The 13438-nt window shown below is 41.7% G+C and overlaps 1 protein-coding gene across 1 annotated transcript in view; it reads right to left on the minus strand.

The window, feature by feature from the left end:
- The window catches only part of klhdc3l (kelch domain containing 3-like), a 9396-nt gene extending 2901 nt beyond the window's left edge, over nucleotides 1-6495 (minus strand). The window contains exons 1-3 of the mRNA XM_084179657.1: nucleotides 6442-6495; nucleotides 447-680; nucleotides 89-171 (exon numbers count right to left, since the gene is read on the minus strand). Of these exons, the coding sequence (XP_084035783.1) occupies nucleotides 89-171; nucleotides 447-615 (252 nt within the window). The 5' untranslated portion in view covers nucleotides 616-680; nucleotides 6442-6495. The remainder of the gene's footprint in view (nucleotides 1-88; nucleotides 172-446; nucleotides 681-6441) is intronic.
- Between the last annotated feature and the right edge of the window lie 6943 nt (nucleotides 6496-13438).

Consider the following 13438-nt stretch of genomic DNA (forward strand, 5'->3'; position numbering starts at 1 on the left):
CATGTACAGCAATGCTAAGCAGTCTGAGATACAATGACATTGATATTACCTTGATATAACCATACATATGACATAGATAACACCCTACCTGATAGGCCACCATGGAATGTTCTTGAAGCGCCTCAGGTGCTGCCTCACAGCTACAGTCCAACTCTGTCCACTCATTGCATACTAGATAGACAGTGGTTAGGTCCATACCTACAGTCCTAATGTGTAATAACATCACTGTATAACACTGTTATAACGATTGAATCACAGTCTGCATAACTGACATAAACAGATTGTAGCAGACCAGGTCATAATATAAAGAAAGCTATAATAATTATGACTTAGAAAAAGTATAGTGTATCTGACACTTACTAATCTTGGAAGGAACCCAGAAGAAAATCTTGCATGCATGCTGGCCAGCTATGTTAACAGTCTGTCAACAGAGACTAGTCACTTACCAACATTATACCTCCAGAAGTCCCTGAGCGAGTGGCTCTCCCTCCCTCCCAACACAAAGACACTGCCCCCGTAGGAGCAGCAGGCGTGCTTGTAGCGGTTACATGGTGCAGGGCCACTCTGAGGCAGTACGGTCCACAGGCTGGGGCTGCTACTGCTCCTCCGGCTCATACTAGGGAATCCTCAATCTCGGCTGTCATTGGGGTGCTATTCTCCTCAGGAAAAACCACTGACGACTGCATGGTGAAGAACAGGGCACAGCAACACTAGTTGTCAACCACTAACCACTACGGGTGTCATTTGACTGTTCTCCTCATTTGTTGTCTTTGGAAAGAGATTAAATGCACACAGTGAATAAAGCTTTAACCAAAACAGTCAGTGTGAATTCGAATTCCTCTGCAGTTGCAAGTTTAAAAAAAATCTATGAACTATTATCCTCAGGAAAAACTGACAGTGAGGTTTGTGATGTCATTCTTGTCTCTGAGGGGAATGGACAAGTTCCCTGGATTATGAATGGCTTCTCTGTCCCCAGGTGTGACACCTGATATAACAGACAATGCACTGCAATCCCAACCACCCCAGGCAACACCATAGGTCAGGACACAAAGTCGGCCACCACCACACTCCATTATGTTGCCAACATATGGCAGACAGTCCTACACAGACACAGTTGCCATGACAGCATTTGTTGTTGCTGCTGAAGTATGCTTATGTGCTCATCTGACACCCTCTATAGGCAGAGCACCTGACTCTGAGTAAACTACAGAGCTCCTGACTCTGTGGGCAATTCAGTGGGAAACCCCTCCCTTTGCAGGCAACATATTCATTATTATAACTCCTCACACTCTTATGACTATATAATAGCCTGAGCCTATATCTGTTATGTTGTCTTGCCAACTTTGTCAGGCCAAACATAGACAGCACAATTACATCTGGGACCAGGCTAACTGTATAAAAGTACTTCTTCATATAATCAGAACAGTCAGCTACATACCCAAAAAGAGACATTTGTATTAGTACTTTGTATGGTTTTTGTGTATTTATAATACATTTGTATATTAATTTGTGGTGCGTGCATATGTATTCACCCCCTTTGCTATGAAGCCCCTAAATTAGATCTGGTGTAACCAATTACCTTCAGAAGTCACATAATTAGTTAAATAAAGTCCACCTGTGTGCAATCTAAGTGTCAAAACATCTGCAACACCACTAAGCAAGGGGCACCACCAAGCAAGCGGCACCATGAAGACCAAGGAGCTCTCCAAACAGGTCAGGGACAAAGTTCTGGAGAAGTACAGATCAGGGTTCGGTTATAAAAAAAATATCAGAAACTTTGAACATCCCACGGAGCACCATTAAATCCATTATAAAAAAATTGAAAGAATATGGCACCACAAAAAACCATAACTCACGGACCAGGCAAGGAGGGCATTAATCAGAGAGGCAACAAAGAGACCAAAGATAACGCTGAAGGAGCTGCAAAGCTCCACAGCGGAGATTGGAGTATCTGTCCATAGGACCACTTTAAGCCGTACACTCCACAGAGCTGGGCTTTATGGAAGAGTGGCCAGAAAAAAGCCATTGCTTAAAGAAAAAAATACGCAAACAAGTTTGGTGTTCGCTAAAAGGCATGTGGGAGACTCCTCAAACATATGGAAGAAGGTACTCTGGTCAAATGAGACAAAAATTGAGCTTTTTGGCCATCAAGGAAAACGCTATGTCTGGCGCAAACCCAACATCACCCCGAGAACACCATCCCCACAGTGAAGCATGGTAGTGGCAGCATCATGCTGTGTGGATGTTTTTCATCGGCAGGGACTGGGAAACTGGTCAGAATTGACGGAATGATGGATGGCGCTAAATACAGGGAAATTCTTGAGGGAAACCTGTTTCAGTCTTCCAGAGATTTGAGACTGGGACGGAGGTTCACCTTCCAGCAGGACAATGACCCTAAACGTACTGCTAAAGCAACACTCTAGTGGTTTAAGGGGAAACATTTAAATGTCTTGGAATGGCCTAGTCAAAGCCCAGACCTCAATCCAATTGAGAATCTGTGGTATGACTTATAGATTGCTGTACACCAGCAGAACCCATCCAACTTAAAGGAGCTGGAGCAGTTTTGCCTTGAAGAATGGGCAAAAATCCCAGTGGCTACATTTACATTTACATTTTACATTAGATGTGCCAAACTCATAGAGACATACCCCAAGAGACTTGCAGCTGTAATTGCTGCAAAAGGGTGAATAGTTATGCACACACAAGTTTTCTGTTTTTTTTTTTGTCTTATTTCTTGTTTGTTTCACACAAAAAAATAAAGTGGTAGGCATGTTGTGTAAATCAAATGATACAAACCCCCAAAACATCCATTTTAATTCCAGGTTGTAAGTCAACAAAATAGAAAAAATGCCTATGGAGGTGAATACTTTTGCAAGCCACTGTAACCAAACATTCTTTGTGACAAAACCATCAGAAGAGTTGAAAATGTGACGGAATCCCATTTACATTTTATTTCTTATTTAGTACATGGGAATGTAACTTTTTATGCAGATTTTAGAATATTCGCATGAAAATCTGTCACCAATTGGATGCAAACCTAGCTACAATGTGTGGGCATAGCCAGGCGTTGCAATTGGAGGATGCATTTTATGCATATTCTATAATGATATTCAATAGGCTACAAACTTTGAGAAATGATGATTGGGCACTCCTGCACCTAAAAAAATTGACTACACCACTGGTCCCCTGCCCAATTTCATTGTGGGGGTCAACAAGCAACTCCTCTACTTCTACATTTTGAAAACAGTTTGCAACATACAGTAAGTGGAAGGCTACGTGGAAGTCCGCCCAACCCCTTCAACGTTTTTTTGGGGGGATTTTTTTTTTTTAGGAAACATAACTAACTTCCTGCATTTCTACACATTTTGCAACGGGGCAGAGAAAAATGTGCTGTTTAAAAGTAACTGTCCAGTGAAAGTCTCACTTACATATTATGTTAACTCATACCCAAATAATGTTGTTGACTCATCCTATACTCATATTTGTGTCCAAAGCATAAATTGGAGGAAAAAAAAAAACTTCCAAAACTTGTATACCAAACAGACCGTTTAAAAAATGCTTGGTATTTCCTCATAGAGGATGACGTGGATGAGCTGGCCAATCAGCGGTCTACTTGCATTAATATTTTTATGACCGGTATGCGTCCACACCATTCCATTGTTGGGATACGCCCACACCATTCCAACACAGAAAATATGCTTTTTAAAGGTCATGAACAGTCAAAATCTTTCATGAAATTTGATGATATTTGAAGGAAACCAGATCAAAGTATGATGGCCAAAGTATGCGTTGCATCGTGCTAAGAACAGCCCTTAGCCGTGGTATATTGGCCATATAGCACAAACCCCAGAGGTGCCTTATTGCTATTATAAACTGGTTACCAACGTAATTAGAACAGTAAAAATGAATTATTTGTCATACCCGTGGTCAATGATCTGATATACCACGGCTGGTCTGCTGCTGCTCCAGTTTCAACTGTTCTGCCTGCGGCTATGGAACCCTGACCCGTTCACCGGACGTACTACCTTGTCCCGGACCTGCTGTTTTTGACTCTCTCTCTCTACCGCACCAGCTGTCTCGATCTCTGAATGCTTGGCTATGAAAAGCCAACTGACATGTACTCCTGAGGTACTGACCTGTTGCACCCTCTACAATCACTGTGATTATAATTTGACCTTGCTAGTCATCTATGAACATTTGAACATCTTGAAGAACAATCTGGCCTTAATGGCCATGTACTCTTATAATCTCCACCCGGCACAGCCAGAAGAGGACTGGCCACCCCTCAGAGTCTGGTTCCTCCCTAGGTTTCTTCCTAGGTTCCTGCCTTTCCGGGGAGTTTTTCCTAGCCACCGTGCTTCTACATCTGCATTGCATGCTGTTTGGGGTTTTAGGTTGGGTTTCTGTATAGCACTTTGTGACATCTGCTGATATAAAAAGGGCTTTAAATTTGATTGACATACTGTACCACACCAACAAATGCTGAAGAACATACGCACATCCAGGTACTTTCCGCAGATGCTGGAGTTGTAGGCAAACTCATGGAAAACAGAAAGGAAAACGCTGCACACCGCTGCTCACGCTCCCAGGTGATTTTATTTATAACAACGTTTCGACCCTAAGGTTTTCATCAGGCATCGATATCCCAGGTGGGGGTGGAAGGTCCTGTGCAGCGTTTTCCTTTCTGTTTTCGATATACCACACCCCCTCTGGCCATATTGCTTAAATATATAATTGATGAAGTTTCAATGTTGTTTGAGTTGCTTTGTGTATCACCAAATTTGCTTGAGATCATTGATACTGCAACACTGCTCACTGCATTCAAGTTGCTTTACATAGGCATTTCAAAGAGCTGTCAGTCAAGGCGAACTCATTAATATTATCTCCCCACCCACTCAGCCTGTCTTTTCAAACTTCCTGGTAGTTGCCATGAGAGAAAAATACTTTTCAGGATGACTGTTCAGGACCTTTAACATACTTAATGACCATTTTTTTTGGGAAGGAAAACTATTTCACTCATATCGTAATTAATTCTAGGTCATATTTTATAGAAATATGGAAACACTGGACAGTTACTTTAGAAGGTCGACTTTGGGCAAAACCCCAAAATAACTGCTTTAAACTGTATAACTGATAAATGGACCATCATATCAGGTCATTTAATGGTTACATTTTTGGGGGGAATAAGATATTTGGCTACTGCAGTGCCATTGCTTACCGATCTCTGCAGCTTCTGTCCAAAAACAAATCCTGTGAAATGACATCAACACAAACTGGAGGAGTTACTGGCTAGCTACAAGTGGCTATCTTAGCTAATGAACTAGCTAGGTCGGTCACAGCCTTCATGACCAGATTGACACATCGATGAACCACCAAAGGCACAACTAAGTTCTGTTTGAAAATTGAGACCGTTTTTCGTGCCCAACGTCGACCGTTAAAGCTCATTTCCTGCAATTCTACACATTTTGCCATTGCTTATGACATGTTCATATGCTATCTGGGGGGCCCCCAACCTCAAGGTTGTTTTTGTGTTCTAAAAATAAAGTAGGTAATTGGGAGCATTACCTACCTTCTTGAATTAAGAATGTAGATATTTTCAAATATTTTCATGCCTGTGTGAAGGCCTACCCTATGTGAACAGGAAATTATAGTTAATTCCTTCACTGATATTCTATTCTATTCTTCTATCTGAACTGTTTTCAAGTGATTTTCTGAAGGCTTCCATTTCTCAGTTCCATCGACTAGCCTACCCTGATTCGAAAGGTTTGGATTAAGAAAGGTGCATTGCAATGTTATTACAAACTACAAAGCACAAACTATTATTACATTGTTATTACGAAATCGAAGGACTGGTTAGATCACGGAAAAATACAAGTTTGGAGGAGAACGTCGAGGAGGGGGCAAGTGACCATTATTTCAGCTCTCAGCGCCCGCTATTTCGGCACTATGCACATGTTTCTTACCACATTCTTCCTACTGACTTTACAGGCAACTACAACCTAGTCAGTAAAATTAAAACTACGCCTACATCTCAAGATGTAGCCTAGGATACTTATTCTACACATCTCCTTTGCCTAGGCTACTACATTAAATTAAGTATATTTTCCAGAAGAGAAACGCACAAGTGACAAAAGTTTAGCAACAATGTGAGCACGGGTCACTGGCCATAAACGTTTCACTGTGTAAGATAAGATCAAGAGACGATTTGCAATTTCTTACTCAATTAGAATAATTGTTGCTTTCATTGTGGCAATATATCATTATAAAACCCTCACGAAAAATAAACCAAAACCACTATTTCAATAGCAAATAAAAACGTAATGTCTTCTATTTTCCTTTTAGGCTACATAGCCTACACAGCCAAAGCTGAACTCACTTATTGCATCGTTGAATAGCCTATACATTGAGAGTTTAAATTTACATCATAGAAGACTAAATTACCTGTCAGATATCCGATATCTCACCCGTTCATGTGATCATCCAGGCTTTGAAGAGCATTTCAGAAGGAGGGGCATATTGTGGTTTGAGCAGGAAGTGTGGCTGTTTCTCTGTGTTGAAAAATGAGAAACCCCCAACACTGGAGAAAGCACGTGATAGTAGACTACTATTTTCACTTACATATTTTAGTCAAATGTAAATGTTTGCCTGTCAGTGTAATATGCATGTCCACTTTATTACTATAGGCTACTATGACATAATAAGCATTTTGTCACGTATGCCACTAGTACATCACTAATCCATTGTCATTAAAATTGCAAAGCATAACATGCCCATATTATGCCAACACTGGAAAAACATTATTTTACTGTATATTACAGTGAACTTTGAGCTAACATAATTCAGTAAAAGTGGATGCATAAAATGCCCATATTATGTTACCTCAAAATTCACTGTAATATACAGAAAATTAATGTTTTTCCTATATTTTAGCTGGCATAATATGGTCATGTTATGCTTTGCAATGTTAATGACAATGGATTAGTGATGTACTAGTGGCAGAAGTTAGAAAATGTTTACCAACCAATTTTACTAAAAAGGTCACTGTAATATAGAATAACCAGTTATATTAACCCATATTTTAAGTTGGCATAATATGGACATCGTATGGTAAACAATGGTCATCACACTGGATTAATGACATATAAAAAAATAAACACATATCAAGCTCACCTATACTGAAAAAATGAAACATGGGACCAACACTTTACATTGCGTTAATATTTTTGTTCATGACCGTAAACACATCTTGCTTTTACAATAGAACATTTCCTAAACAGCACCACCATTAGGCTACTGCAGCCTCTGCTGCCTCACTCTAGCGTGATATCAAGGTAACTTTTGATAAGTCGCGAAAATGAAATAATCGATTTGGTATAATTTTGATAATGGAAGATTTAATAAGTGTCCTTCAAACTGTTAGCTTGGGACGATTTGTAGCTATCGTCTCTACAGTGAGGGAAAAAAAGTATTTGATCCCCTGCTGATTTTGTACGTTTTCCCACTGACAAAGAAATGATCAGTCTATAATTTTAATGGTAGGTTTATTTGAACAGTGAGAGACAGAATAACAACAACAGAATCCAGAAAAATGAATGTCAAAAATGCATTTGCATTTTAATGAGGGAAATAAGTATTTGACCCCCTCTCAATCAGAAAGATTTCTGTCTCACAGGTGTCTTTTATACAGGTAACGAGCTGAGATTAGGAGCATACTCTTAAAGGGAGTGCTCCTAATCTCAGCTTGTTACCTGTATAAAAGACACCTGTCCACAGAAGCAATCAATCAATCAGATTCCAAACTCTCCACCATGGCTAAGACCAAGGAGCTCTCCAAGGATGTCAGGAACAAGATTGTAGACCTACACAAGGCTGGAATGGGCTACAAGACCAATCACCAAGCAGCTTGGTGAGAAGGTGACAACAGTTGGTGCGATAATTCGCAAATGGAAGAAACACAAAATACCTGTCAATCTCCCTCGGCCTGGGGCTCCATGCAAGATCTCACCTCGTGGAGTTGCAATTATCATGAGAACGGTGAGGAATCATCCCAGAACTACACGGGAGGATCTTGTCAATGATCTCAAGGCAGCTGGGACCATAGTCACCAACAAAAACAATTGGTAACACACTACGCTGTGAAGGACTGAAGTCCTACAGCGCCCGCAAGGTCCCCCTGCTCAAGAAAGTACATATACATGCCCGTCTGAAGTTTGCCAATGAACATCTGAATGATTCAGAGGAGAACTGGGTGAAAGTGTTGTGGTCAGATGAGACCAAAATGGAGCTCATTGGCATTAACTCAACTCGTCGTGTTTGGAGGAGGAGGAATGCTGCCTATGACCCCAAGAACACCATCACCACCGTCAATCATGGAGTTGGAAACATTATGCTTTGGGGGTGTTTTTCTGCTAAGGGGACAGGACAACTTTACCGCATCAAAGGGACGATGGACGGGGCCATGTACCGTCAAATCTTGGTTGAGAACCTCCTTCCCTCAGCCAGGGCATTGAAAATGGGTCGTGGATGGGTATTCCAGCATGACAATGACCCAAAACACACGGCCAAGGCAACAAAGGAGTAGCTCAAGAAGAAGTACATTAAGGTCCTGGAGTGGCCTAGCCAGTCTCCAGACCTTAATCCCATAGAAAATCTGTGGAGGGAGCTGAAGGTTCGAGTTGCCAAACGTCAGCCTCGAAACCTTAATGACTTGGAGAAGATCTGCAAAGAGGAGTGGGACAAAATCCCTCCTGAGATGTGTACAAACCTGGTGGCCAACTACAAGAAACGTCTGACCTCTGTGATTGCAAACAAGGGTTTTGCCACCAAGTACATTTACATTTCATTCATTTAGCAGACGCTCTTATCCAGAGCGACTTACAGTTAGTGAGTGCATACATTATTTTTTTTTTATACTGGAATCGAACCCACAACCCTGGCGTTGCAAATGCCATGCTCTACCAACTGAGGTACATCCCTGCCGGCCATTCCCTCCCCTACCCTGGACGACGCTGGGCCAATTGTGCGCCGCCCCATGGGTCTCCCGGTCGCGGCCGGCTACGACAGAGCCTGGATTCGAACCAGGATCTCTAGTGGCACTGCGCCACTCGGGATAGGCCTAAATAATGTTGTATCATAGGGACACCTGTTGATAAGAATAAACAGAATAGAACAGAATATGTACACTGCATATATAAAACCTTAAGAACACCTGCTCTTTCCATGACAGACTAACCAGGTGAATCCAGGTGAACACTATGATCCCTTATTGATGTCACTTGTTAAATCCACTTCAATCAGTGTAGATCAGGGGTGTCAAACGTACGGCCCGCGGGCCGGATCAGGCCCGCAAACGGGTTTAATCCGGTCCGCGAGATGATTTTGAAAAAATTAAAAAATTAAAAAATTAAAATAATAATTGGTAAAGTATAAAAATGCGCTGCAATTTTTCAATAAAATAAACTGCTGTTCCAATTGCGTCCACTGGATGGCGCAATAGCAATTGTGTTAAGCAAGCAAACTGTTTATACCGGGGCAGAGCAAGTAGGTCAAGCACGTGCAGCCAATGAGCTACTTTGTTTTGCCCGCAATATTTATTACGGCTTCTACTTTTAACATTATGTGCTTTGGCACCCTCATTGCCCCAATATCTCTGTCAAAAAAGAGAAAAGTGGACGCAGAGTGCAGAGTGTTCCAAGAAAAATGGTCATCCTATTTAATCACGGAATTGAATGGGAAAGCTGTATGTTTGGTGTGTTCAGAGCATGTTGCAGTACTGAAAGAATATAACCTTCGTCGCCACTATGTGAGTCTTCATGCCGACAAATATGACAACTTTCAAGGACAGCGGAGATGAGAGAAGGTGAATGAACTGTTGGCGGGTCTGAAGAAACAGCAGTCTGTGTTTACTCACAGCCGAGACATCAGTGACGCTGCAGTGAAAGCTAGCTACCTCATTGCTAATGAAATCGCAGTGGCTTCAAAACCATTTAGTGAGGGTGAATTTGTAAAAACATGCATGATGAAGGCAGCGGAGATTGTGTGCCCTGAAAATCGGCAGGCTTTTGCAAATATCAGCCTGACAAGAAACACAGTTGCAGACAGGATTTCCGATCTTTCAGTGGATTTGGACAGCCAGTTGAAGCAAAAAGTAAAGTCATTTATTGCGTTTTCGGTTGCAATTGATGAAAGCACGGACATTACAGATGTTGCACAACTGGCCATTTTTTCATCCGCGGAGTTGATGACACATTGACCGTCACTGAGGAGTTCGTGGAGTTGGTGCCGATGACAGATACAACGACAGCAGCTGATATTTTTACCGCACTCGTCGGCGTGCTGGACAGGGTCGGAGTGGACTGGTCCCGCGCTGTCAGCCTGGCTACAGATGATGCGCCCTCAATGATCAGGAAAAAAGCAGGAGTTGTGACAAAGTTCAGAGAGAAAGTGCAATCTGCAAATGGAGGACGTGATTTTTGGACTTTTCACTGTATTTTGCACCAGGAGGCTTTGTGTTGCAAGTCATTAAAGATGGATAACGTCATGAAGGTGGTCATCCAAACTGTTAATTTCATCCGATCCAGAAGCCTGAATCACCGTCAGTTTGACAGCCTTCTCAGAGAGAAAGACCACATCTATGGCCTGCCATACCACACTGAGGTAAGATGGTTAAGCCGAGGTGCTGTGCTGAGGCGTTTCTTTGATTTACGAGAAGAAATTGAACAGTTCATGGAAGAAAAGGGCAAACCAGTGTTAGAATTTCATTCCGCAGAATGGATGCCGGACCTTGCATTTATGGTGGATGTTACAGAGCACCTGAATAACTTGAACAAACAGCTGCAAGGGCGCAACAAAGTTGTCACGCAGTATTATGACAGCATACGTTCTTTCAAGTTGAAGCTGTCATTGTGGGAGACGCAACTTGCCGGTGGTGATGCAGCTCACTTCCCCTGTCTGAAAAATGTGTGCGCGACCCAACATGTGGCAGACATGAAGCGGTTCAAAGATAAAATAACGGGACTGTTACGGGAGTTTGAGCAACGCTTTCAGATTTATATTTATATGTTTTTATGTTGATGTGCTATTGTTTTTAATTGATTTTATTTTATTTGTATATTTAACCTATTCTTGACTCTGTGGTTCTTGCACTTGTTTGGGGAACAGGATTTCATTATTTTTATCTACATTTCTGCCTGAGAAATGACACCCTGATATAGTTCTGTGATCTGTGATATACTTCTGTGAATCACTGAGGCATTGTGTGTTTGTGTGTTCTTTGTCCTCAGAACTTTCAAATAACTTGAGGTGTTTTATGATTAATAGTGATGTTGTGCTTTTGGACACTGTCCTCAGGCTCCAGCTTTATGTTTATATGTTTTTATGTTGATGTGCTATTGTTTTTAATTGATTTTATTTTATTTGTATATTTAACCTATTCTTGACTCTGTGGTTCTTGCACTTGTTTGAGGAACAGGATTTCATTATTTGTATCTACATTTCTGCCTGAGAAATGACACCCTGATATAGTTCTGTGATCTGTGAAACAGTTCTGTTAATCACTGAGGCATTGTGTGTTTGTGTGTTCTTTTTCTTTAGAATTTTCAAATAAACTTGACGTGTTTTATGATTAATAGTGATGTTGTGCTTGTACTATTTTGGACACACTGTCCTCAGGCTCCAGCTTTATGTTGTATGTTGATCGTATTAAAACAAAGAAAACAATCTGAAGTTGTTGTTTTTAAGTTATATATACCATGATTTTTCCGGTCCGGCCCACTTGGGAATAGATTTTCCTCCATGTGGCCCCTGAGCTAAAATGAGTTTGACACCCCTGGTGTAGATGAAGGGGAGGAGACAGGTTAAGTACTAAGTCATGTTTTGCAGTGGGGTCAAATACTTATTTCCCTCACTGTATCTGTGCATGACAGTGCAGCAGACTCAGTTCCCCTACCAGAAAACACGTTATACCGTAAAGTGATGTGCATTCACGCACAAATGCAGATGTCTTGACCTCGTTTGCGAGTGTCGGCTCACTTGATCGCAGCCTCAATATGTCGGGGCATGGACTCTACATGTTGTTGAAAGCGTTCCACAGGGATGTTGGCCCATGTGGACTCCAATGCTTCCCACAGTTGTGTCAAGTTGGCTGGATGTCCTTTGGTTGGTGGACACGGGAAACTGTTGAGCATGAAAAACCCAGCAGCATTGCAGTTCTTGACACAAACGGTGCGCCTGTCACCTACTACCATACCCCATTCAAAGGCACTTACATCTTTTGGCACACATAAACAATCCCTGTTTCAGTTGTCTCAAGGCTTAAAAATCATTCTTTAACCTGTCTCCTCCCCTTCATCTACACTGATTGAAGTGGATTTAACAAGTGACATCAATAAGGGATCATAGCGTTCACCTGGATTCACCTGGTCAGTCTGTCATGGAAAGAGCAGGTGTTCTTAAGGTTTTATATATGCAGTGTACATATTCTGTTCTATTCTGTTTATTCTTATCAACAGGTGGCCCTATGATACAACATTATTTAGGCCTATCACCAGCAGCAAGACATCCTACACATCTTATTTAAACCTCTGTCAAATGTAATCCATAAAGAAAACCAGACAAAATATAACTGAGAACTGATTCTGTGTTCATACATTTACACAAACGCAGGGGCGGTGTGTTCAATAGGGCGATATGGGCGACGCACTGCCAAACGGGAAAAGGAAGGGATTTTTTTTCTAATCAATTATATCACGGCAACAGTAGTTATCAGTGTTGTAATCTAGACGTCTGATCTGCCACAGTGCCACTAAATGTCCAATCAGGCTAAAGTCGTGCTTCAAATGGCCCCCCCCCCCTTTTGGGGCGATTTCAGTCAGGTTGAAAATCGCCCAGAAGTCTGCCATAGACTCCCATGTAAAATCTATTTTTTTCAAATATCAGAGCTTTCAATACAATCTCTATGGGTTTCTGAGGGCTTGCATTTACGCGCTTTCGTCATACGTAACATATAACCATGAACGTAACTAAGAAAAGAGCGGGTAGCAGCGTCAATCAATTCACTACTTCTATCAAAATGGCTAGGCTTCAGTGCAACTCGATTGTGTCTTTGAAAGAAGTTCCTTTTTGTCGGCGAACAAATGAAGATAAATTGGCAACGAAACAATTAGGACCTCCCAGACCAAATTTAATAATTCAACAGGTTTCTACTAAAGGGGGGAAGTCCTACACCCGAGGATTTTCCAAAAATTGGTACGAACGAAAAACCTGGCTAGCAGGCTGCGATGTAGCTAATGCAGTCTTCTGCTACCCCCTGCTTACTCTTTCACCCTGAAGGCGGCACGGCAGACAGCACCGCTTGGACAGCGACTGGTGTGTAACGGACATGCACCATCTTTCAGGAAAGATTAAGAAACATGAGCTGTCAAAGACCCACATGGATAGC

This window comes from Coregonus lavaretus (assembly GCF_964263955.1).
Source record: "Coregonus lavaretus genome assembly, chromosome: 16".
Taxonomy (NCBI): Eukaryota; Metazoa; Chordata; class Actinopteri; order Salmoniformes; family Salmonidae; genus Coregonus; species Coregonus lavaretus.